At 42.2% G+C, this 27,137-nt stretch overlaps 1 protein-coding gene and 1 long non-coding RNA gene across 2 annotated transcripts in view; one reads left to right on the top strand and one right to left on the bottom strand.

The window, feature by feature from the left end:
• ANKH (ANKH inorganic pyrophosphate transport regulator) overlaps positions 1–26,820 on the bottom strand; it is a 93,056-nt gene extending 66,236 nt beyond the window's left edge. The window contains exon 1 of the mRNA XM_026048526.1: positions 26,672–26,820. Coding sequence (XP_025904311.1) covers positions 26,672–26,767 — 96 coding nt within the window. The 5' untranslated portion in view covers positions 26,768–26,820. The remainder of the gene's footprint in view (positions 1–26,671) is intronic.
• LOC112955253 overlaps positions 26,689–27,137 on the top strand; it is a 14,524-nt gene continuing 14,075 nt past the window's right edge. The window contains exon 1 of the long non-coding RNA XR_003250853.1: positions 26,689–26,744. This is a non-coding gene — a long non-coding RNA (uncharacterized LOC112955253). The remainder of the gene's footprint in view (positions 26,745–27,137) is intronic.

Genomic DNA, 27,137 nt, shown 5'->3' with positions numbered 1-27,137 from the left:
CAGCCCAAATAGGATTTATAATGGAAAAAAACAGCTCCTCCTCCCATGCAAACTACTCCAACGGTGGAGTTTATACCTAAAGGTGGCTCAGTCCAGAAATAACTACTATTGGCATTTATTCTGTCTAACCTAGCTTAACTGCAGCGTCCTCTGGCAATAGCAGAGAGAACTCTTTCTGTCCGGTCAGGTCTTGGCTGCCTGCTAAATAAGTTTCCTTACTGGGGATATGACATGGGACGCGCCGTGTCCCTGTGTTACCCCTCTGAACCCTGTATGTCACGAGGGAAATCAAATGCACATTCACAGAGGATGATTTAGGCCCCACGTGTGAAGGAAGAGCTCCTTATCTAAGCACTGTTCTCTACTCGAAAGCAACACCAGCTGCTCTTAAATTTAATTTAAATATTAAAAAAAAAAAACAAAAAACCAAAAAGGTCAAGGGCTTTGGAATGTTTCCACTGCTAAAAAAAGACTGACTCCAACTAGAGGCCCACAGATATAATACACAAAGAGGCCAATATGTGCAGGAATGCACAGGCAGTGACAGGAGGAAGAGGCAGAAGCTATTAAAAAGGAAGTTCAGCAACTGATAGCACCTTGCTGAAGGATGAGCTCTTCAGCAGAGAGAAAACATGGCCTGGGGTTTGTAAGGATGTGACCTGAAATAAAGAAAGTAGATGCTGTTTCTGATCTTAAAATTAACTAGTCAAGTAGTGTCTTTGCAATGTGTATGAGTAAACCACACATAGTTTCCATGATGTGCATATAGAAATGAATAAACTGTCTTTGAAAAATAATTCAAAGTGCCTTGATAGAGCTGATCACTAATATTTTTTAATGCATACTCAAGCTGACATTCTAGTGAGTGTTTTTCTTCAATACAATTAGGAGACAGGGAGGCTTTTTTTCCCAGAAAAAAATCCCTGAAGAATGAGGGCACCCAGCTGTTAGTGGCTCTCAGCAGCAGCAGGTAGCCCAAATCCCTCAGCAGAGGCTGGGTCAGGGTATTACCATGCCAGGCTGGTTATTACTGCCATGCGGCTAAGCCCAAGTGATGTCAGGTTATTTTCATTTGGCAGACAGATAGTGCTGAGGTTCTTTCAGTCCCTCCTAAACCAACACAGTTGCAGTGTGTAACTGCAACAGCAGGAGCCCTCCCAACCAACTATGCCAAACAAACTAGCCCTGCTGGGAGGCCTGTGGCCACCTGGGCAGGTAGAGGCTCTGGTGCTGCCCGTTTGCAGCGGCGGAACAAAGCAAGAGCCTCTCCCGACCTTTTGGCAAGGAAGGCAAATATTCAAGAGGGACTGCTGAGCTTTTTCCTGCTAAGCCCCCAGTATAACTGTTGAGTGGTTTCCCACTCGAGAAGAGTGGGAAGAGAAGGATACATATGGACTAAGAAGGTTATGTGGATAATTGGGAGATTGGTGAGAGTAGGGCAAGGGACCCTGCCCAGAAAGCTCACAAGTCACTTGTGATAAAAAATGAGCTTGAAAAATGAAGCATATGCCAGGACCTGAGGGGAGAAGAGACATGACAGAATTGCCATGCCCCAAGAGTGCGGCCTCCATCTGTGGACTCTGCTTCATGGCAAAATTATGGAACTGGAACAACACATGGAACTGGACCATACTGATAAATCTCACATGTAATGTCTTCTGAATACTTTTTCAGTGTCTAGGAATGTTATATAAGAACACTCATTTTTCTTTTCTTTAAAATGTAGATTAGTGACATGAGCATTGGTTGAGAAAATGTTGGAAATTGCCCACCCGCATGCTGGTTTTGCTGGCTGATGAATGCAAGGCATCTGGCTCATGGGGTCTCAGCCATATCCTTCTCATTGGTACTTTGTCTCTGGCAACCCAAAATCCACTTAAGTCAAGAGAAAAATTATTTTGGCTTAAGCTAACACCAGACCAGGTGCTCTACCACTTCAGTGAAGGTGTGTGTTTTCTTCTGGTGTGTCTTCTGCATTTGCTTACACCTGAAGAAGTTCTTGCAATAAATCTAATTTCAGGTATTCAAGAGAACAATGAGAAACAAGACCAGCTTTCATGTTGTGTTAGACTACAGAAAGGTTCATCTGACAGAATCAGCATGAAACTGGAGAGAGATGTTTACCCATACTACCCTCTCAGTCCATTGCAAAGGATGTCCAAGCAAAACAAACCAAGTGTATGTGGAGGAGGAAAGGAAATGGTTTGAGATGAGACATTGTAATGTGGATAGTACAATTAATTTTGGTCCAAACTACTCCATGTGTATGCAGGGAAAGAGTAGGACAGGAAAAACACTTTGCAGACTAATGCTATAAAGAATTTGTTTCTAACTGAATCTTAATGCACTTAAAAATAGAAACCCCAAGTGGCTTGGGACACCTATATAAATACATATAAATACATATAAATACATATCTGAATGAACAAAAGAAGAATCCTTTCTTCGTTACCATAGAAATCACTTAAATTTACTAATCTTCTTCTAACCTGAGCGGACATGCTTAGCCTACTAACATGGTTACATGTTCTTGCAATACTCTCTTAAAACATATTTATCTTTTTGAAACAATGTGGCTAGCAGAACTTAACAACATTTCAGATTCCCCAGGGGGAGTTTACTACTTATTATACAGCTCTAATGATTCAAATGCTGATGTAATAGTCCAGGAATGGAAGCAGTATTTTCCAGAAAGGTTACAGTGAAGTGATAATTGTGACCTGCTTGAAATTGCTTACTTTATCCACACTAGTAGAGTGAATGGTTTTCACTGAAAGAAAGAAACATGGGAGAAGAGAATAGTATCAATTTATCAAAATTCAAATGAAGAGCAGCCTGCACTTTCCAGCAGGCATTTGAATGATCTCGGTGCTGGTATAAATAATTGCAGAGGTTCAGCACACAGAGCAAGAAACCCCACGGCCAGAGCAGGGCCACAGCAAGAATCATGTACTGCTTTACATGTAAATAAGGGATCCTGTTACGAGACACTTACATTGCAAAGGCAACACAAATACAGTAGCTAGGGAGAGGAGAAAAGCAAGCGGGACTATATCGTCAGTCAGCTGGCTACAAGGCCAGGTAGCAGTCTTTTATCCTGGGAAGTGTTTGTAGACGCCAAAAAATACTTGAGTGATATGTGACAGATGCTGCAAAATAAAATATACTACTTTAAATGCATTACTGATTGTCTGGCTGATTCTCTTCTTTTTTCCTTTGATAATATGTGTTTGGAGAAAAGAAATTATGTCTTGGAGGAAGTAATAAATACAACATGAATGTGGATTTAAATGAGCAGGTGCTGGGTTTCTTGCATATCAGGCTGAGAGGTCAGATGCACAGAGTCATTGAATAGTATTGATAAGAGGGTACTCTGTGAAAACAGCTAAGATTACAGAGGGAAAATGTTAAAAGAGGAGGGCAAGATAACAGATGGCTATGATAAACCAGGAAATAAAAAAAAAAAAAAANAAAAAAAAAAAAAAAAAAGGAAGGAGACTAGCAAAAGACCAGGTATGCAATAGAGACAACAGTGAACTGACACAGACTTAAGGAAAGTAAAGGGTAAAAGGAAAGCAAATGCCCTAAGACTTTGCCAGGGAGCAGTCACTGCAGCTGCTAACAGTTAACTTAAGTGAAATGAAATGGATATCTGTAGTGGATGCAAGAGATTATTCATGAGCTGATGACATTAGAGAAGTCACCTGCTACAAATGAACCAGCAGGCCTGCAGCCTGTAAGACAGCTGATACCTAAGGGAAATCAGGAAAGTGAGAGAGAAGGAGATGAAGATGCTGAGAAAACACGAATACAAACACAGATGAGTGGGCAGCCTTGTGGGAAAGGCTGCAAGAGTTGCAGGGTCTTCTTGGTTATTGTTGAATTTCTGCTATTGAGTTTCTTCTTCTCACCTGAATAGTGAGATGTTACCAAAGATCTTGGACAGATGTTACTAAAATGACTGGTTGCATTGAGGCACCAATTAAAACACCTCACAAATACGAGCTTCTGTGCTCTGGGACCTGAAAGATTATCCTGAATGATGGATTTTTTCAGAGTCCTCAGGTAATATATAAAGTTGTAAAAGCTTTCTTGAGGGACTTGAGTTCAGCTGTAGCTTCTCCAAAGAGGAAAAAGACAAACCAAGGTTATATTCACACACACACACACAAAAAAAAAAAAAAAAAAAAAAAAAAAAAAAGCTTAATGTGAGATTGAATAGGTAATAAGGCAAAAACGCAAATTAAGATAGAATGGAAGAATTTTTGTGGGTAACATCTCTCTCTCTTGAAATAAGAGGGAAGATAGCAGAGCATTTTTAAATGATGGTAACTCTGCTGAAAGTCACACTATGCTAATCATTGCCTTGTTAATTGATTTTATTTGAACATGTAGGCTTATATACTGGAAAAGCTAACCTAAAATCTGACTCTGAGATATCAACAATTAATATTCACACCAGCATATGAAAGTAAGAACAAATGAACAAACAGGCTTTCAAATTTGGATCTACTTTTTGTTACCTTCAGAGCTCTTACATGACAGTGAGTTTTGAATTATTATTTTTTTTTTAATTGGATGATGATACAGACTTCTCAAGTTTTCAGAGTTTTATGCTTGCCAGAATTCCCTGTTTGGATTTCAGTATGCTAGGCACTGTATTTCTTTATTTTCCCTTGGCCTGGGATGGCTCCAGGGGTGAATGGGTTTTCCTTCCCCCAGTAACCCTCAGACTTACTTGTTTCACACACATAAGTGTGTGTTGACCTGTAATAAAGTAGAACTTCATGGTCCAAGTGTCCAGCCATAAAACAATTCCTATCTCTTTCCACCCCAACAGCCCCGCTTTTATATACGCACATGCACAACCATCTCCTTTTGCATAGAAAGTGGGAAGTCTAGTGCCTAAGCATTTGCTGGTTTGTGTTTTTTAAGGGCAGTAGCAGATAAAAGCTGAGATATAGAGAGTTTGTTGAAGTTTCTATTACTTGCTCAAGAAACGAACAGAATGAGACAAAACAAAAACTGTTGTATGCATTTCCCAGCTTTGGGAATTTTTCCTTTTGATCATTGTTTGCCAGGGGATTCGTGGGCCTTCAGGGTATTCAGGAACCTTCACTGACATAGCATGGCCTTCTGCATCTCTTCTCCTGAAAACAGCTGGCCAGATAAGTTCTCACTGATAACCAGAGCTCATCAAAGTTGACCTTCCCTGGACGCCCTTGCAACATCATTGCTTGCAACTCCATCCCCGCGTGGATTGTGGATGGAACTAAGATAGCAGAAGGAGTGATTAGGCTCACAATCCAAATAGAGTTTGCTTTACCATAAAGATCTTACACAGAGTTCAAACTCTCCAGGGCGGAGTTCACAAATTGCATTTCTCCCAAGCATCCACCAGGGAGAAATCCCAGCGCCTCCAGTGCTCATGGGCAGCCTTTGTGCTGGCGATGAGAGCAGAACGAGGCAACAATATAAAATATGAGCAAAGGCGAAAGGGAGATATTTTACCTCCTGTGCTACTCCTCGCTTTGATCGGAGAGAGCTCGTCGGCAGGAGCCCAAGATGCTGGATGAAGGCTTCACCACTGCCTCATTGTACCCAATTTGGGTTAGGAACTATCTGGACCAGACTTGAAGAGATCACAGGACAATCCAACCTGCAGTTCTACACACTGCTACCTCTAACTATTGCAGCGCAGGACAAAGTGCCTATTATCTAACTATAACATCCACAGAAGGATATGTTTTTTTGAGGTGGCCTGTTTCCTTAGCTCATGTTGTTTCTTTGTGTAAAAGACACTAACTTGAATTTTGGCAAGGGGCATTCTTACTAGTTCAGCAAGCAGCAGATTACAAATCTTCTACATCACAAAAAATTACATCACAAATCATAAAGTGAAACTTAAGGGGGAAGAAAAGGAGGAAATAAGTCTCAAGACTCTCATCTCTTAATGCACTTATGCATATTTAAAATATCACATTCACACTCTGTCTTTTAACATTCATGTCTGTTGTCAGCTACAGCTTCACTCTGCTAGCAGGAGCCTGAAATATAAAATGAGCTAAAGGCTGAAGCAAGTCAAATCAATAGCAGAGATTTTATCACACATACACAATGACTGGCTAAATATACTTCTATGTAACAGCTTGCAGCCCAAATACAGTGTTTACATACTAGTTAAAATTTATTTTTAGATCAGGTAAATATTCACTTAACAGAGAAGAAGAAACCAAGCAAGCAAAGTAGCAAAGGACTTACATCACTAACATACATTTCCACAGATTAGGTAGTGGAGATGACATAGCAACAATTAATAGAACTTTGAACTTCTGTGGTGAATTAAATTATCATTCATATTTACCTGCAGTACTCCTGTCTCTACATCTTAATACCTTGACTGCTGATCTACTACCTGTCTTACTTCCCAAACTATTTGAGCAAAAATTAATTTTCACCTTAATGAGCTTATTTCTACAGGGAAGGACCTGCAGGGGCGTGTGCTGTCAGAAAGTCCTCTTTTGTTTGTCACCTATTTTCCAGGTGATCTAAGTTTTGACTGGTTTTGCTGCTGAATTTGTCAGAAATACCTGCAGATCCAAGTGGGAGCAAGGCTGTCAGAAGGGTAAATCACTCTGTTGTTCCTAGAGCTGGATGAGGTAGGGCTGGGAGAATGTGTGGTCCCATGGAATAAGAAATCCTGGGATCTGGAGGGAAAGAGGTGTCTTTGTGGAAATGAGAATTTCTTTTGGACTGTGCTCTGAGGCATAGATTTTCTTTGTTTTGCCTCTTAAGTGATACTAAACACAAAGTTATGAATTACCGAAGTGCTGACACGTAGCCTGAGACGACGGCAGCAGCCCAGCTCCGCAATGTCCAACAGGAGGAAGTTAGGATTAGATGGCAGCCTCTATAACATCAGGTCAGCTCAATATTTAAAGAAATCAGTACATCTCTTTGCAAAAACAGCACGATTCAGATACATGTGATCAAGAGCATCTGCAGAGAAATTGGAGGCAGATGTTTGCTACGAGGCAAACACAGAATTTACAAGCAATGAACTGAAAAGGTCTTCAGGCTTTTGAGGCAATGCTTTCTTGGCTACTGCTGCAACATAAATGAGGGACTACCAAGAAACTATAGTCTGGATGCTCTCCAATGTAACATGGCATAAAAATATGTAACTTAAGATATTAAGATTGTAACTGAAATAAAACAGAGATTCACATTTCAAGCTGGACAGTGATGTCCAACGAGGGTTTATACTGCAATTCAAATTGTCTTGTTACCTGTTATGCCTTTGTGCAGCAAGATAACTTGTCTAATTTATTGAGTTTCTGTCCAGAGAAATCAGACTTTGAAGCCAGCACAGTTTCTTCACTTAAATAAGCATTTGTTTTGGTCAGATGTGCTTGATTTGATCAAAATTTTGTTTTGAATTTGGATGAATCAAGGAAATGACTTGAATTACATTTGGGTTTTTTTTTTTTTCCTTTTTTGTTAGAGGGACTGTACATTTCTGCAGGGTCATGTCTTCTTATTGTCAACTTGTTTTCCTTTTTTTTTTCCTGAAACATAAAACTGCAACTGATCTTCTTTGCTTTCCACAGCTTTGATATAGCCTTTCGTCTCTTGATCTGTTTGAGGTTTGTTCACTACCTTTTAGTAATTTTCCTAGACAAACTCTATTTGTTTTATATTCCTGGTATCATTTTTATATATTTTTTAAAAAAACCCAAAACACTGAAATGTTGCTTCTTTTCCCCTCTTCAAAAAGAAGAGGATCAAAATGAATATTCTATAGGTTCAAAGCAGCCTGGGAAAGCTGCCTGTGTCATGGCCCTAACTAGCTTTCATCTTTTGCTGGGCTTCCATAAAAATGGGTATGGGTAGAAACTGTTGTTTATGTTTTTGTTCTTCTTTAGCTAATATACATTTATTTGTGTAGAAAATTGTGAAAAATAGAACAACCATCAAAAAAGGGAGGAAGCTTTCATTTCAATACTTAACTAGCTCTTAGCACTAAATTTTCCAACTGCTCTGATGATTACACTTTATTGTTTTACATAATTGCATGTACTTAGAAAGTATTCTTTCTAAGGAGAATACAGGAAAATATATCCTGTATTCCCAGGAAGCACCTTACTGTATGCAGCACCTTGCCATATGCTGAGAATTAGCCCTTTCAAGACTTTTGTGTTCCTGAGCTAGTTTGTCCTAACAATCTCAGTCAAGCTCTGCCACCAAAAGCACCTTCTTCCAGTGGAGGCACCACAGATGGAGGCACCACTTCTTGGATACCCAGTGAAGACAGAGGTAATGATTTCCTGACCTTGCAATAATGACAGTAATGGTATCTCCAAAGAAGTACACTTAAAGTTACAAATGAGGGGCAGGTTATTACAGCAGTAGAAACAAAGTCCTTTACCTTGTTTTGTTGCTTTCATTAAAATCTGTGAAATTTTGCTACTCTCTTCTATTACTGACATTCTGTGACCTCCCTAGGCTTGTCTGTTAATAGTTTATTAGCATTGATACCTTTTCACTTTTCCTGTCTTTTCTTGTGTCAGTAATGAGTACCAGCTACCTTCTCCTTCATTACTGAATCCTTGGTCAATGGCCAAAACATTACAGTGACATAAAATACACGTTTTTGAAGAAGTAATGCAACACCAATTAGTCAGCCACTAGCTTATCTATTCTTTTCTCTTTTTCTCCTCTAAAATGCCATTAATATGCAACAGACACAGGGTAGTGATTTCCATTCTACAATACAGGAAATAAAGGATGATGAATCATGTTATAGGCAAAAAACCCACAACCTCCTCACTTTTACTACAGCATTAACTTTTTAACTTTTGAAGGAAGGGGTGGAGTTGTGGAGACTCTGGTTTTGATTTTATACAAAAAGCACTATGGGAACTGATGCTGTCCTGCCTGGTAGGAGAGGAATGGTAGACCCTCATCTTAAATCCACATTGGTCTGACTGGTTAGCAAACTGCTGTTTGAAGATTTGCATTTGTTCCTCTCTCCTGATCTTCTCTGTCATTGTTTGGGTAAAGGGAGATTTTCTTACTGGCCTATCCAAGGCTCTTGAGTTTTATTCTGCTTTTTACATAGTAAGATCTTTGTCCTGAAAGCAAAGAAATGTGATGACTATAGCTTTTGTTCCAAGAACTGGGCTGAGTTTTTGGGCCATTAAGACTCTTTCCAATTGTAAGATCTCATTCCCTCAGGCTTTTTATGTAATGGATGATAAAGGACTGAGTTGGAAAGCAAATTTATTGCCTCTCTTTCTTACAGGCCTTCCTTTTCATCCTTGACAGTAGTGTTGGGACCTTTACCACTGATGCTATTTGGTTTCTCCTGAGTGTCTCATTCTGCAGAGTCACTAACAAGATAAGTTATCCTTTCCTAAATCTCCTCCTCCTCTTCACTTTCAAGGGTCATGTTTTTCCTTAGCTTCAGTGTGCTTTAGTGTGCAGAAAGTTCCCAGCAAGCATATGGAAAGACTAGAGACTGAGTTGGATTAGGAGTGTTTTTATCTGCTAGAGATCTTCAATTATCTTTTTGCTAGGTACCAGATGTAGCAGAAAGCCCAAAACTTTAGTGAGCCAAAAAGAACTGCAGATGCTTTTAGGTCATGTCATGCGATATTCATCTCCTTTCCTCTTCCCAGAGTTCTGTTTTCAGCTTGGAAACTCACCTTTGTGCACTACGTTCACACTTCTAGTGAAGATAATTTCTAGTGAAGAGAGTTTACAGTTCCATAATGACATTGAGTAATGGCTGCAGTGTCTCCCCGCAGGATGCAGTGATTTCTATTTTCAGACGATCTTTATTCCATTTAGTTAACAATGATACAGCGACCTTTCTGTTTACTTCCATCCAACACATAATGCAAAAGGTCCTCATCTTTTTAAAAGAATGAAGGAAAAAAAAAAGTTTTCCACAGTCTGAGGACACTGCTGTCTACCTGTGGCTATGAGGAGCATAATAACTCTGCAAGGAGGAAATGTATTCAGTGTAATGCCAAATCTGTTTCCCAAGCATGTCGTCTAGCAATGAAGAATGATCACTAGAGATGAAAAGGGAATAGCTATGTGGCAGAAAGATTTCAACCGTGCTGGGTCTTGGATGCAAACTTAGAGTAAACAGATCTGTCACTTGACTTGTGAAAGAAAGAAGTCTGCTCTGATTTTAAAAGTATATAAAGGACAGGAGTCTCCGTGTCCCTCGGGGGCACAAGCTGAGTGCAGCTGGAGCCTGATATTTTCCCCCGTGGGAGAGAATTTGCACAATTGAGTGCACTATGGGAATTCCTTCTTCCTTCAGAGGCATCCAGAGCTGGAGATGGTTGCAGACAAAGACAACTACTTTGAAGAAATTTTTAAGTGCCAGCACTAATTAATCCCACTGTATTCTGGGGACACAGGATTCACAAACCCAAGAGCCTTGCGCCCAGGCCAGGGCCTATGGCCAGTCCTGCAATGCAACTGTCGCTTAACAACAGTCAAAGCATGGGTCTGCAAAAAAATCCTTGGGAACTAGAGTCCCGATAGGGTTCACTCCTCTGCTCCTACGGCAGTGAGGAGGCTGAGACAAAACTTGTGCCTGACCCTAGCGCTGGCTTTTCCTCCTCGGGAATGTTAAACAAGCAGGGAGGTCGGGCTGAGCCAGCAGGCCTGAGCGGGTACCACACACCTGGTATGTCCGGGCCTGTCCTTCACCTCCACCTACTGCAAGCAGAATCACCACACGGGCTCAGTCAGTGCTCTGATGCTCACAAGCAGGCAAGGGAACCGCAAGGAATACAGGAACAGCCTCACCAAACACAATTCCCCTTTACAGCAAATTTGATTGAGCCTGATAAAAATGCAAAATATCGGAGACACAGGAGCAAGCCTTCAAATATTCCAACGTTTACTCTTTTTATCGGATGTCTTGTGCCATTCCTATTGTAAGGCCAATTTAAAATCCCCTTTTAAATTAGCTAGAGTAGCACAAAAAGGACTTGCTTGGTCTCTGAATTTAGGCAGAGGCCCACAAATTGAATGCACTCCGTTCTAAATGCCACATTTCTGAACATACTATATCTTACAGAACTTGCGGTAGACTGTTGTTTCCTAAATGCACCATTGCCATAATAGTGGTCACTTCACTTTAAGTGGACCAGAACGATATAATTAAAATGTATGGCACTATACAGACTGAGATTTCCTAAGTGACCTGCGGGAGCTGGGCATTTCTCTCCCAGCGCTCCCTGTCTAGATGCTTTCCCCTCTGATGTTCTCTGATGTGCTCTGTATTTTACTATGAATGTGCTAGAGCAGCAGTGCTGAAAAGGATTTTTGAATCACAAAGCTAACCTGCTATTTGGAATTCACCAAAGAGAAAATGGGAGGGTATTTCATGTCCTAAATCAGGATCAATGGCGACAACAAAGCAAACACTGATTTTTGGCTTTGATTTATCACTAGCATGCAAAACCAAAAAAAAAAAAAAGAACAGATAAGCTACCCTGTGAACAGCGATAAAAGGGCACTGCCAAACCGTTCCAAATTTCGTTTAACACGTTATCACTGCAAACACTTTCTTTATGAAGTGTAATCTACATTGTCTTCCCTGATTATATTTTTCCTCATTTCACTGAACAACCTTCATCCCAAGCTCATCCCTTTTCTGTGTGTGCCCTGCTCTGCCCCACGCTCATCCTGCTAGAGCCTCGAGCCAACAGAGCTTCGTTTGTTCATGAGTGCTGGCGTCAGCAGCAATGTCAGCACAAGCAGGAGCCCCGCCGGGTGAGGGGACACTTCACGTTTACGGGGATCACACATCCTCATTAACTGCTGCCCCTCTGAGGGAAGAGCGAGTGCGTTCACGTAGGTCTAAATTAAGCGATGATGAAAAAAGAAAGGAAGAAAAAAGACTGCTAAAAATAGTATTTAGAAGCATGGCATATTCTAAGAGATGAACAATTCTGCTATGAGAACAGAAAAGCACAGATAATTCAGATTAAACTGTAATAGTGGGGTCTCTTAATCACTGGGACAGCACAACCTGAAGCTATAGCACTGCATTCTTGTACATCCACTCAAATGCTTCCATTCCTTTTATATATGTTATATATATATATATGTGTGTGTGTGTATATATATATATAAAATAAGTCTGTACCACGTCTTGCTTTCTTTCCTTCCATTACAGGGGAAATGGAAACAATGTTCAAGGCCTTTGGCTTCCATCCTTTGCAGTGTTCCAGGCACGCATGCAATAGGAGCACTTTCAATAGCTGATTATGCTCAATCTTTAAATCCAGATAGTTTGTTCCTCATCTTTCCAGAGGCTCATTCTTCAGGTATCTGGGAGCCTTCTTCAATTTCCATCTTAAAAATACCTTGAATGTGTTTACACTCATCTGCTGCTATCCAGTTTGCTCTTGTTTAGAGGTAGGCAGGTATCCTCCTTTTTCTACTTACAGAGAGCAGTCTTATTCATGCTCAGCCCTTCTCTGCTGGGAGACAGAAATCAAGCTTCTTCAATTTCTCCTTCTCAGATAGAATGAGGAGGAGTAGAGAAACTAATAACCCCTCTTTGTACCTATTCTTTTGAGCAAGCTTGAATTGGTCTCCTACGTATGTGTGGCCAGGACTGTGCGAAGTATTCCAGGTGAAATCCAACTTGAAGCTTGTATTTGTATTTCCTTATCTCTGTGATAAGGAAATATATCTCCAGATAATTCTCCAAATATCTACAGTTTTCTCTCCTTTATGTCATCTTCATGGATTTCATATTGCTCTTATTCCCCAGAGAACAGGAGCCCTTTGTGATATTACTTCAAGCAGACTGCAGTGCCTACGTAGAAAAACGACTGATATCCCTTTGGAGATGAACCAGCTTTAGTTAACTTCAAATCTGTGATATGAACTCTTGAGAGCAGTAAGCAAGCCAGAAGCAATCTGCTTCTGGAGCTGTTATTTCACTAACGCTTGTTTATTTGGAATATCTTCTCCTGGTTGGATTTTCAATTCTTTCCCATTACACTAATCTGCTTGTTGCTTCCTTACTTTCCTTCCACTCTTTGCTTCATCTTTTCTTCATTGTCAGCCTCTAGAAATGCTACCATCAGTTACTGTATGGTTATGAGATTTTCATAAAGATTCTTAAGAACACCACTGGCTCAGCACACATTTGATTTAGAACGTGTACTGGGTCTGACTCACACCACATTATTCATGCCATTCATCCTTGATTTGGAAAAAGCCTTCTGGTTTAGCTGTGGGCCTGGAAATGTCTGAAACAAAATTATGCATAGCACTTCAAAGATGTTTATAAGGAGAAGAATGGTGATAAATATCTCTAAAGTTTCTAGAGATTAAATTTTAATGCATAAATTCATGAAGGACATGTTTACGCCTGAACCTTACACTGAACACCTACTTGACAACAACTGGAATGGTCTGCACAATGTATCCATGCACCTGTGCAAATTATGGAGTTTGACACATTTCTCCTCGCTTTCTTACAAGGATTGTTTTAGCAAGAGCACACTGAAGAGCAGAACAACCCGATGATTCAAAAGAGGCTTTGCTGAGATTAGGCTCTCTCAGCTCTTCACTCCAGCGTCTTTATCTCTGACCTTACAGGTAGGAAAACATCACTGCAATGAGACCTGTAAGGCGGGATGATCAGGCATGTGAGGAATGCAGGCAATGTTATTCTCCTCTCTGATCCAGAAATTGGCTTTAAGACTTAGCGGGAGAATAGAATAATCACTCTGACCTTCGTTTGCAACATCCTAGCAAAACAGTGATGACAGCAGGCGTTTTCCATGTGCCATCAGACAGGAGCATGCAGGGAGAAACATTTCCCTGCTTCTCTGGCACAGCAGCATCCTTCCAGGGACCATTTTGAAATGGGCAAGTGGGGTGAGAAGGAGAGGAAGCCACCAGGTCCCGCAGTGGCAGAGCAGTCACAGCCACATCCTGCCAGCCCCACAATTTACCTACCAGTGGAGTATCTGATATGGACTGACTCAGTCCCGGTTCTGACACAATGGCATGTGGGAAAGGGGAATAAAGATGGTTGGCTCCAAGTTTCCCCATTCCACTTGTGCATGTTTGGGGGAAGAAGAGGGAAGGCAGAACTGTTCTGCTAGATAAAGTCTTGTAGCTTTACGAAGCATGCGTGCTTCACCTGGAGCTTGTCTGCCTTCTACTTGCATCACATAAATACCCATGCACGTGCTTTACTCAGGCCTACATTTAAAGCTCACAAACATAAAAAGACTTCAGGTTAACCATTTAGCTTGCTGAATCATGACTCTTGCCTACAGGGAGGGAACCAACCAAGGGTGATCCATGGGAACCTTGCTGTCATTATCACAGTGGGTTGTTTGCCTGCAAGCATTAATGGAACATGCAGTGGAAGAAGCCCCAGCAAGGCACAGAAAAAAAAAAAAAAAAAAAAAAACAGATTTAGGAGAGGACAGAAGGAAAACAAACAGCCGAAGATTAAAAATGCCTGTGGAGCAAAGGCAGTGAATCTGTGACACGACCAAAAGAGAGGAGGAAGCAAAGGAGAGGCTGTGCGGAGTGCTCAGGAGCTGTCCAGTGCCAGCAACTGCAGCAGAGCGCTCAGGCCACTCCTGAAACCAAACAAGGCTACACATATTTTTAATAAATACGTAGGAAGCACTAAAAAGCCAAAAAAAAGATGATAAGAGCGGAGGCTTGATGCAGGAGGCAGAGTGTTGGTTGTTGTGCTGGTCAGTGTGCTGCCATGCAGGGCCACAGCAGGAGGAGAAAAAGGATTGAATTGTGCACGGCTCCCTATTTTTATATCCTGTTTCTCTCTTTCTCAATGGGACGTTTTATTTCTTTCACAAAGGGATCACGAAACAAAGGGATACACACAGAAGACTCAAGGATTTATAGAATCTTATCTAATCCAAAAAAAAGAAAGAGAAAAAACTACAAAAGGTATTTGGTGCTAAATGTCATGAGATAGAGGCATTATTCTTCATGGAGAGCAAATGAGAGTTGCTTACATTTGGAGTTGCCTTTCAAACCAACTCCCAAAAGCTCCATCAACAAACTATTGCAAAACAGCTACTAATCCCTTTCCTTTTTTTTTTTTTTTTTTTTTAGGGTAATCGTTCCAAGCTCTTTGTGCATCCCTCAACCCAACACTGTGTCAACAGCAATGTGAAACAGTGTTTATGACCCCTAATGCTATAAGCTTGTTACAGTGAAAAAATCCAAATTCTTTCTTCAGCCTGCAGTTATAACCACTTCCCCGGAGAGCTCGCTGTCTGGACAAATTGCCTTTTTCTTGCCATAACACACCATAATCAGAGCTCTCGATAGATAAGGCCAACTTCTATGGAAACCGTTATACTCAAAAATAATGGGTGCTTTTGAACTGCAGTTATTAATACTATCTGTTTGAGAAAAAGGTCAAGGAGTTGAATGAGTCATGTTTTCTTCCTCCACTTATTTCTACAGCTCAGTGCAGACTATCTGCTACCAGCTGGACTAGTATTACTTAAACATTCCTCTTGGTGGTGATCATAGAGAATTTGATGGCCAACTTGTTAAGCTAAACTCACGCTCTGTGTGACATCTCTGTCTGCTTTGGACTTGCAGCAGGACAAGCAAGGAAAAAATCTCAGCAAGATATTAATGGAGAAATTTGTATGCAAGCATCTCCACCTCTCCATCTTTGCACCGTGGTGAAAACTTTCATGCCTTGAGACAAACATTTGCTTGACATTGGGACTTTCTGGGGTGCTCTGGGAGTTTTGATGCAAAATTCTCAGGCTCTTTCCTTTCATGTGGCTTCCTGCTTGATCTAAAGTCTCTCCCTTACCATTCCCTCAACCAATTTCCCCTTTTAAATCAGTGGGTGTACACAGACTACAACATACGTGGTATCTGCAGATCACTGTGAGCACAACTACATCCTTAGAGGTTGGGCATAAATATGCCACTCATCAGGAGGTTTCCTGACTAAGTCCTGAGATAGGACTTGGGCCTTTGCTAGCAATTTGCTCTTAGTAATGCAACTTCCCACATTGTGGTAGTTCCTGCAGCTCACCAAATATATAAATAAATAAATAAATAAATAAACAAATAAATAAATAAATAAGGCATGCTGTGATTTCAAAAAGCTGGCCCACAACTACAGAGGCGTTTTTGGGACATGCATTCAAAAATCACTGACAGGTCAAACCTGTAACAAAAAAAGAGCCAAGGAGGCTACCTGCAGCGATTTCTCATAAATTCATTAAAGTCTGCCACATTGGCCTCTGCAGATTATTAGCAGAAAAAGCTCACACTTTATATATTAGGGTGAGAGAGGTTTGTGGAGAAAGCTCTTCCCAAGTCTATTACAAACCTGGAGCATGTCCTAACCAACAGACCGTTGAGTGCATCTCAGAAGGCTCATATAAGAACAAGACGGTGAATGCTGAAAGGTCGTCATGCTTTCATGCTTTGAAATAAAAAGCTCTGAAGCAAAATAACTGCCCACAAGTATATAAAAAACAGCAGCGCAGCGATCGGGATTGCTGTCAAGGTCACATTTAAAAAAGATGAGATCCAGATACAAAACCATTTGTTCAAAAATAAAACAGCATTTGTACATGCAGTCACCATGATAGCACGTAACCAGTGGCCTCTCCATATGTAAAGGGCATGTCGGGTATACATGCAATTACCTCAATAGTTCCATGCACACCTATTGTCCTTCCTCCCTTAAACATTTTGCCCTTGCCTATAAACTAATACTCACTTAAGAAAGTATTTGGTACGGCTCAGCGTATAGCCTTGCTATATGCATTTTCTTCCTGCTCAGACACAATACGCTATATATACATGTATATGTGCACGTGTAGGTCTTTCATATCATTTGAAAAATGTATTTATCTGTGGCAAGCAGAAAGCTTTTCTGGATGAAAACCTTCAGCATCTTACAGATTTGAAAAATATGTTGTGGTTTGGACTTTCTTTCTCTTTTAAAGCATTTATCTAAGATGGAAACCATCATGCCTCAGTGTAAGCATGGGGGAAGTAGGTTGTATTGTCAAACTAAATTTGTGGCCTGACATTTTCAGTTGTTTTATGTCACTTAAGTGCAGAGAAAAATGACCAGAAATGTCTTTGTGACTTCAACAAATCCAATGAGAGCTGAGGTTATTTGGTTGGAGCTTCCGAAACTCTTTTAACATGAGTGGGCAAAAATCATCATTTACCAGAGACAATGATCATACGCTGCAGTGAGTTGCAGGATTGAACTCCCCTCCTGAACAGCCCTTTCAGGCTATGGTGAATGGATTGTAAATGATCCCATCATTCAAACTAATTGCCAAAATGCCACGCTCTCTGAGGACGAGGGATGGAATTTGCTTCAAAAGCCAATTACTGGGCAAACTGGATCGACTGACTGAGGCAGTTGTGATGTGAGCCCCCGGGAAAGCCAGGAATGGGAAGCAGTGGAAATGCAGGAGGTTCATGAGCTTCTCATGAGCAGGAGCTTCTCGAGGTTCAGACTGTGCCCATGGCCCTGAGCCGTGCTGTTCCTCTTCTGCCCACACACAAACCATGACATCTACCGGCCCACGGTTTCTTTCTGCTCCGAACTGCCTGCGTTGTGCAAAAGATTATCATTACCCATAATCATATTATTACCCAGTAAAGAGCTGTCCTGCAGGTTCCAATGTGCTGGCAATGCCAGGTGGGTACGTCCATAACCCAACTCCTTGGGTATTTAAGACACAACCAAGCAAGGCAGATGATCCATGAAACTGAAACTGAAAAGAGAGCTTGGCTGCAGGGCTGCAAGACACTGCATGTGCTTTGTGTCATTGGAGGACCTGAAACACCCATTGCAGTTGCTGACTCTGTATCTGCATCACCCTTCCAGACTGCAGTACATGTCTTTGAGGAACACATGGTTGCCAAGTCGCTTGTCTCCCTTGCCAGAAGACTTGATCTTCAGCTCTAACCTACCCTGTATAGTACTTCACAGTGATGACAATATTCTTTGCTTTCTGTTATTCACTGAGTTTGAACTCACAGAAAATAGAACCGCCATCTAACACCATCTAAAGTACAGGGTTATTCACACCAACTTATTTCAAAACAAAGTAGCAAACATAGCATGGAACAACTCATACTCTAAATTATCTGGAAACCTCTGGTCCAAATTGTGTTTAGCTGCCTCAGTCTCTCTTGTTGCTCCTGGCCAAGCTCTCCCATGCAGCACCGACCTAGCTAACACTAGTTCTTCTCCAGCATTATTCTACTTTTCATATAATTGCAGACAGTTATCAAATTCCTTTTTGGTCCAAGCTGCAAATGCTTCATTTTTATAATGTTTCCTCTTGCATAACTGAGATTTTTTTTCCATGTTAGCAGAACCAAAAATGGGAAGTGTCTTCCAGAGCTGCAATGTTGCAGCTCTGAATAGTTGCAGCTCTTGAATAGTTTATTCACTTTCTTTTCAAATGTGCTGAACACCTTCTAATAGGTAGATGCTGACAGGGCAAGTGGTGAAGATGGACTTGTGTGACAGTCTGCCTTTCATCTGCAGAAGTACTGACATAGGATCAAAAGCTGCCGTGTTCTGGGAACGCACTGGCACGCGACAGCAGCGCAAATCTGCACAATCAGAAGGGAACTGCTTGGGAGAATCCTGCAAGATTCGGCTGAACTGGTCATGGCTACAGAAACAGCAGCTGCTGCTCACTGACAGAGAGGTTATAAATATAAGACACTGGTCACTGATATGCAACAGAAGTGAGACAAACACAGCATGAGGAGGAAGGAAACAAGAAAGCGAGCCTTATAAAATCCAAATAGAAACCTTCCATTTTGGGGGAAGTAACTGTCAAATACTGTCATTAAATACAGGACAGGAGCAGTGGAAACAGTGAAGCTCGGCCCGTTATGGCTACACATGCAATCCACCTGAATCTGCCATGGGGCAGAACCAGTCCCAGGTGGCAAGCACCAGCTCTTGCTTAGGCCAATGTAGGTCAAAGCAGAGCAGTTCCACAAAGCCAAGAAAATTCTGATACAACCTGCTTCTAACTTCATTCACTCATTTAAGAGCTAAACAGGCAAGAAGACAGACCTGTCCCCTGCCAGCAGCTTTTCAAATTGATTTATCAGGAAACTAGGAGCACGTGCCTCAGTATAGCAAGTTTTCAACTCATGATTTACAGGACCCTGCCCTATAAGGGCTATTTACAAGGAGTGGGAGAAAGAGGATCAAACAAATGCAAGCCCCAATAGCCATGCAACAGCTTGTGTGAATGGGAAGCTTTTTCTGCATCTCCTCAGAAGATTTTCTGGACTCTACAAGTTGAGAAAGGTTGGAAACAATTACCCAGCGCTCATCGGACAGCAATGCCAAGTGGCCATGGGAAGCAAACCCTTCGAAAGTAAGTTGCGTGTTGCAGGTTTCCTCATGCCAGCTCTAACAATCTGGACAGAACACTTGCAACAGTAAAATGTTGCTAAACCAACATTCACAAGCAGTGCTACATTAGTAAAGACAACTGTGAATGTCAGGCAACAGCAACTCCCACCAAGTCCAAAATGGTGAAATATTCGTGTAATTTGGGGAAATTAATTCTTATATACGGTACACTTGAGATTTCAAGGCATTGTAACAGGGAGATATGTATTTTTAAATAATTGCTTTATTTCTCCAGTATCCCTCATCTCTCTTTTCTAGTGTGCTCTTAAAAACAGTCCAGAAATCAAATGTGTTCAAAAATAGCAACCTAGTACTTCAGCTCTTTTTGGAAGACCAAGCGTGTTTCTAGCTGGAACTACTCTGGGGTAACATTGCAGGAAGGCACTTTTATTCTCCAGTATATCAGAAAGGAAATAATATGAGAAAACTGCCTATGCAAAGACAAACTTAAAGGGTAACAAGGCTCTGTGGGAAATCTTAGAGAGAAATGATACCACAGGTCAGAGAGCAGCTGGGGAACTGCAGCACTGCGTTGTTGCAGACACTGAGGTTCAGGGGCAGTTTAAGTCTCTTGTTCTTATGCCAGTTCTCTTATAATTCTCAGGCTAATCGTTATCTAAAAAAGTAGCAGTTTAACTGCTAGTAGCGAGTCTAACACCATAGCTACAGGAATATCATGTCAGTAGTAAATCAAGGAAGCAGAAGGAAGTATCATCTGATGATCTAGGAGCCGCATATTAACACCCCCTCTCCAAATCCTCAGGTTTACAAATACAAATATGATGAGACACCAGTAAGCACTTTGATCAGATGGTTAAAATCTAAGGTCATTACAAATTTTCCATGCATTTTTTTTTTTAACAAATACTGACCTGATATGCCACTTAAGCTAGAATTCAGCTTAGCTGCAATATAGACCTTATTTGAGAAAATCACAGATTTCTGAAAGCTGCTGCAAAGCAAATTCTGGCATCATTGCTTGGTTTTATGCAAGGGAGGTTGTTGCATGAGTTGGCAGATACATTTACATTTTCTATTTATACAGCAGCTTGCATCCATGCTTTACAAACATGAAGAAATAAACTTTTCAAATGCATGACTACTCTAAAAGCAGCAAAAATGCCACGAAGATGTGAAGTCTTGTCTAGAACCAAGAGAGAAACACCACTTAACAGATACTATTGGCACTTTCAGAGCTGGAGCCCCACTTCTTTTCACATAAATCCAACCATTCCTCTTCAAATAGTTTTAAGTTGGATCGTGTCATGTAGGTATTTGTGTATAACCAGTTTCTTCATTCAGCCGCAAAATGAGAAAAGGTTTTAAAAAACTAGGTTAGGGCAAATCAAATATAGGTGGAAGTCAGCTCTCCTGTTGGTGTGAAAATGGAACAGAAAAACACAAACCAAATCAAAATGAAACAAGTTAAATGGCCACTTTAGCTCAAACCTGGAAGATTTTTGACATTTGTTTCTATGATAAGGAATACAATCTCCTGTGGGGATTGTATTCTGGTTCAATCCCCTTTCAAAGTTCCAGATTTGAAATCGTGTTTTAAAATTAGGCTATTGGTATTTTCAACTTTCCCTGCTAATGCTCTTTGGGCTTACTAGATTTTCACTGGCATATGGAGGAGAAGCCGGATCCTTACCTCCAAAGCAGCAATGTGATAAATGCAATGTGATCCTTTCTCAGTCAAGGACTGCTTAAGTATCCTGAGCAAAGTGGCCTGTCTCCAGAGAGAGTCCTCCACCCTACAGACTGGGAGCTCAAACTGCCAGGCAGACACCATAAGTTCATCCGGTCTCCTACCACCCTGGGCAATCTTCTGCTGGGGAGAATTGTCTCCAACTGCACAGACATGAAAGATCTATCTGGTACCAACCTACTTGGCAAAAATCAAATAAATTCATAAACGGTTTTGAGATGAATCGAGCTATTTTATATAGTTTTCCCCTTTCTCCCTTCATCCCTTCCCAGAAGTAGGTTAGTTCTACACTTAGACAGCTAGGCAACTACTCCAAACAGCTATGCTGAGGTACAAAACTGTGAAGTGTGAGAAAGTCCATAGGAGGCATTACAGCAGTGGTGACACAGTCATGGGGGACACGAATGCTGCGAGTGGGATACAGAAAACTGAAGAATTTTGTGAAGGAAAGAAAGGGTAGGAAGCAGAAACAGAAGGTATTGACAAGTGAGGCACAACACAGACTAAAGCTGTAGCTTATATATTTTATTAATACAGCAACTTTAAGTACTGCAAGGATTGAACATCTTGATTTAAGATTCATTCTTACAATTTCTAGTATGAACTGAAACTCTCACCAGAATTTAGCTTTATTAATGGTTTATTTTTATCATATATTATAAGCTATAAATATATATTGGTTTAGCTGCTGGGAGCATGTGCCTCTGTGACCTTTTGAGTTAATACATTGCTGAGATTTGGCTTTTAGCTGCTAATAAGTTTTATTAGATCTTTGGCTTTTTCCCCAGATGTCAGCTCACACTGCTTGTTGTGCAGCTCCCATAAACACTCTGCATGGCTGGTGAATGGACTGTCTGCTGTCTAATGCCTGTTGCAATTAATGCTGACATATAAGCCTAATTAATCGCTCGTGTAGTCTTAAAAACGGGCCACGTGATCCAGGGAGCACTTAGCAATGTCATTGCTAGTGCCCAGCAGACGACAACCTTGGAGCTAATGCTGTAGGGCTGAGGAGGCTGGAGGTAAGAGGATGTAAAGGTGTGTTGCTTAGGAGAAGAAAATCTCTGGAGTCAGTGCTGAGGTACAAATCTTGGAAGCGACCCCTCTGGTTCTGTGTGCTTCGTTTCTCCACACTATGTGGCACCTTCAGATAAGCTGGCCCTTGGTTTTTCTCACTCTGGACAGTGAAATTAAGTGCATTTCACTTTTCTTCCTTAGCAGCTGCCCTGACCATATCTGACTGGCAAATCCTGCGGAAGAAAATAATTCCTTTAAAATGTTACCTCTCGTGGGAAAATAAAATCTGGTGATAGTCAACTTTGTAGATGTTTGCGTCTTCAGCAAAATTTGATCTACATTTAATTTATAATTACCATACTAGTGCAATTCTAGTAATATGGTGGTGGCAATCACATACAGTCGTAGTCTATACCAATTGTAAGATCTCATTAGCTCTCTTGTTTATATGGTACTAAAGTCCTATCTGATTTAAATGAGTCACTGACCTCTCAGAATAGCAATGCCAGGAATACTTTGTACTCATATAGCGCCTTTCATCTCTGAGCATTTCTGTAACACTAATTTTCATTACATCCTTGTGACACATAGGTAGGCGTTTATGCACACTTCAAAGACAGGTGAACTGTGACATGAAAAGTTTATGTAACTTGGCCTAAATCCCATAGGAACAGTTGGGAATATGAGCTCTCCCATTGCTTTGTGTGAACTTCCAGGCAATAACACCTACCCCCGAAATGGTCTTCATAAAGCATTAATCAAAATGTTTAACCTCCTACTAGGCTTGCAAATGCCACGGACAGAAGATAAGCTCCCTAATTCTTTTTGATACATTATTCATGACTTGTTCTGCTTTTTCTGGCAACACTCTTTTTTCTTAATAATAAAAAAGAAGCCTATGCAAACACAAGAAAAAAAAAATCTGTTTATTTTTCAAGCAATGACTACAAAAAAGAAATCCAATAAAAAACAGTTAGCACTTCCTTTATCGCTTGTCTGTTTAGTCCCAGCTACTAACTCGTGTGCAATCCATGGCAATTTCTCTGCAGGACCAGGGCACCCTAGTGATTTCAGGAGACAGCAGCAGTAGGACTCCGTTTGCTTAGTTTTAGTTTCCAAGGAGCTACGTGCTGCTGATCAAAATTATGTCTGCAGATGCAATGGTTTTGCTGGCAAATAAAATTGCCTAACCAATGGCTAGTGACACCAATTCAAACTAATAATTCATGACCTGGCTCCATTTCCTGCTAAACAGGGCAAACAAAACAAAACAAAAAACCCACCACCAACAAAAAAACATCCTGCTCCAGTTAATAATTAAGGAATTGCAGGCCACCTAGTGCTGAATTTGGCGATGGCTATTCAAAAGTGTGGGTGCGGGTGGTGTTATTGAAGATGCCGTGGGGTTTGCATGGGTATAGAGAGGGTGAAATAAATAAATACATGTGTATGTACGTGCACATGAACACATACCTATTGGGCACAGAAGGAAGGATGAGTCAAAATATTTGGTTCTATTTTCCTGGAGGCCTTACTCTAGGAAGAAAACTTCATAAAACTACATAGTATTGTAAATAAATTCCATAAGAAGTGTGCAGTAAAAGGAAATAACAAAAATAGCTTAGAAATGCTTTGTTTCTGTAATCTATTAATTTACCTGGTCTACTTGTTTTTAGTAGAACCATAATTCAGATATTGGTCCAAGAAGATTTTATGAGCTGAACAAATGAGCTGGGCTGCCTAGATTGGAGTACCTCTGTAATACAGCTTTGGCCTAAAGGGTTATTGGATTAGGGCCCAAAGGCCAAGCCTGACTCTCCATTGACCATCCCAGTTCTGGAGCTGGCTGCAGGAGACGAGCGTGTCAGCTTTGGTGAGCACCGCATGTCTCACCTCCCACCAACTCAATAGGATTGACAAAGGAAACATAGAAACGTACAGGACAATATTGCCATAAAGTATCTTCTACAAATATTCACTGAAAATTTCATGTTAGACATTGAGTAAAAGCATTGAAAACCTAGAGAAGCCTCCCAAACTAAGAATATTTGAGATAATGCTGCCTTCTTGCTTATCAATCTCAGGCTAGTGTCTTAGGTTTCATTAAAAAGGCTCTGATTTGAACACTTTGCTAACAAATACTCTTCCTGCTTGAGGTAAGCACTGTATGAATAAGGTGTATCAATGTGTAAGTCATATCAAAATTCATGACTTACAATATTCATAAAAAAGGCTAGAAAAAAAAATCCTTAGAAAGAAGACTTCCCTGTTCAGGCAAGGCTGATTGTCCCACAGTTACATGCAATGATCTCTACAGTTGACCTGTAGTTTTTCTTCTCTTTCACAGTTTTGTTCTGAGGCGGTAACTTCATTTCATGTAAATTTAACGTTCTTAGAAATCTTTCTTATCTAAAGCATACATTCACAGAGGAGGTACTGAAGCCTCTCAGAGCTATCGGTTGCCACAGGCACTCTTTTACGTTGCCTCCATTCAGCACTGTTATTAAAATGATGGCAATTTGGGGGAGCAAAAAGGTGACTGGCTCAGGAGATCAACGTGTTTTTGGCAACACAAGCCTTGTGGTAACGTCCTACAAATATAATGACTACACATATTGCATACAGGAAAATAAAATTACTGTCCTTGTGAATGCAACAGGGTCTCTGCAGACTGGTTGGTCACTTTGACCCTGCCTCAGTTTCCCCAGCTGCCATCTGGGTAAGTCTCCCGCTAGACTGGTTCCAGCTCCCACTTCCGATCCAAGGTTTTCTGCTCCCTAGATTTTCCTGTTTTTAATTAAGTACCTCCCAAACCTGCCGAACAGGGAATAACCCCAAGAACCTAAAGGGATGATCACAGCCTATGAGGTGGCTATCATTTAAATTCCCTTTTGCAAGGCACTGTCTCCACAATGCTGTGAGAGTTGTATGGATATGTGCTTATGAGTATTAACATTGTAAACTAACATCCCCACAGTGACATGGGTGTGTGGCCAGACAGAAGGGCCCTCTTTTATAAAACTGCAATTTCTTTGTGGACGGAAGAGCTCCTCATTTGCCAAACTACAGCACTTTGAGGGATACTGAACAATTTGCTTGCTAATTTTTGAAGTCTGATCCAAAGAGTACTGAAGCCAGTAGGAACTTTTTACTGCATGGGCATGGACTTTGAATCAAGCTGACCTTGTCTGAGGCAAATTGCATAGGTGCACCTGTCACACTGAGCTTTCTGTAGGAGCTGCTTTCGTTTTAATGTCTGTCGCACACTGGATATTGATATTTAAGCTACTTTTCTATCTGCTTCTCTTCTCTCTTTCTTGAGGGGAGTTTATAGAAGATTTACGTGGTAGGAAAGTATGTGGTCACTAGACAAGAATGCAATTGCACCTTTTTAAACATCATAGCTTATCTAAATTTACAGGACCATGAGATTGCAACAACTATGACAAATATATCACTAGTGTTAACTATTTCTCCTTATTGTAACATTTTCCTTTGCTTTTGTTCTTAACCTACAGGTGGAATCACCCACTAATTTCCCATTTGCCCAAGGAGCAAGTGCACGCTCCGCTTAGGAAACAGCAGCCTGGCAAAACCGAGCAGCTCCAGGCAAGGCTAAAAGTGACATGGGCTGCTTAGTGTGCCCGTCCAGCCCTGCACTCGTGCACAGGCATCAGCGAGTCCTGCCCTCATGAAATATTTCCATGCAAGGCTCACAGGGACGCTGAGCGGAGAGGCCGGGGCGCTCTCCACATCCCAGCACGGTGACAGATAAGCATCCCGGGTGAAATGCTCGGGGCGAGAGGAGCGCACCGCGAGCCCGGGGGTACTTTTAGGGCCAGCGCCGCAAGCCGGGATTAGGCAGGAGAAGAAGGGCTGCGGTGGAGCCTTGGATGGGCGAGGGCAGCGAGCGCGGCTGCAGGGGATGCCCGCGGGCTGCACAAGGAGGGGCGGCAGCCGTGGCGGGGGCGGCAGCAGCAGCTCCGCTCGCTGCCACCTGCCCCGTCTCGGCCCCAGCGCCTGCGGAGGGTCCGCGGTGCCCCCGGCCGCGGCTCCGAGCCGGCCCCGGCGGCAGCGGGTCGCTCCCCGGCACCGCTTCCAGCACCGCGCGCCGCCGGGGCCTGAGCCGGGCGCTGCAGCGCGGCCGCTCGCCCTGGCGCAGCCGGGCAGGGTAAATAACAACAATAACAACAGCAACACCGCGCCGTGATTTGCACCTGGGAGAAATAAAAACATACCCATAGCGGGCACGGGGAAGGGGAGAAAAGAACCAAAAAAATAATTAAAAAAAAAAAAAAAAAAGCAAGACACATTATGTAATTTCATATTATATAACCCTGATATACAGGAAAATAAAAAGAAAAAAGGGCAAGAGCGGAGCCGCGGCCGCCGCAGCCGGCACACGCAGCAGCGCCGGCGCGGGCGGCTGCGGGGAGGGAGCCCCTCGGCGCGGCCGTTACCTGCTCGCCGAAGTCGATGGCGATGTTGGTGATGCCCAGGGGCACGAGGAAGCGGATGAGGGGCCAGTAGTTGGTGAGCGCTGGAAATTTCACCATAGTCCCAGCTGCGCGGCGGGCCCCGGCGCATCTGCCGCGGCGGGAGGCGCGCAGGGAGGAAAGGGCAGAGGCGGGGGGGGTTGCGGGCGAGCAGCGCCCGGTGCGGGCGACGAAAAAAAAAAAAAAAAAAAAGGAGGAGGGGGGGAGGAAAAAAGGAGAGGAGAGAGGGAAGGAGAGCGGCGGAGATAGCGCTGCCTCCGTGCGCGGCGCTGCCGCCCTAGCAGCGAGCCCGCGAGCTCAAGTCCATCCCCGCTGCCCTCCTCCCACACGGCCACGAGCCGCCGCCGCAAAGGGAAGGAGGAGGGACGGCGGCGGCGGGTGCGCCCGGCTCGGCCATGCCGGCAGCGCCGCGGGCGCAGGCCGCGCCGGG

Source organism: Nothoprocta perdicaria, unplaced genomic scaffold (assembly GCF_003342845.1).
Source record: "Nothoprocta perdicaria isolate Ctin4 unplaced genomic scaffold, notPer1 scaffold_55, whole genome shotgun sequence".
In the NCBI taxonomy this organism is placed as follows: Eukaryota; Metazoa; Chordata; class Aves; order Tinamiformes; family Tinamidae; genus Nothoprocta; species Nothoprocta perdicaria.
The sequence above is the reverse complement of the archived record's forward strand: the minus strand, read 5'-3'. Positions and strand labels throughout refer to the sequence as shown.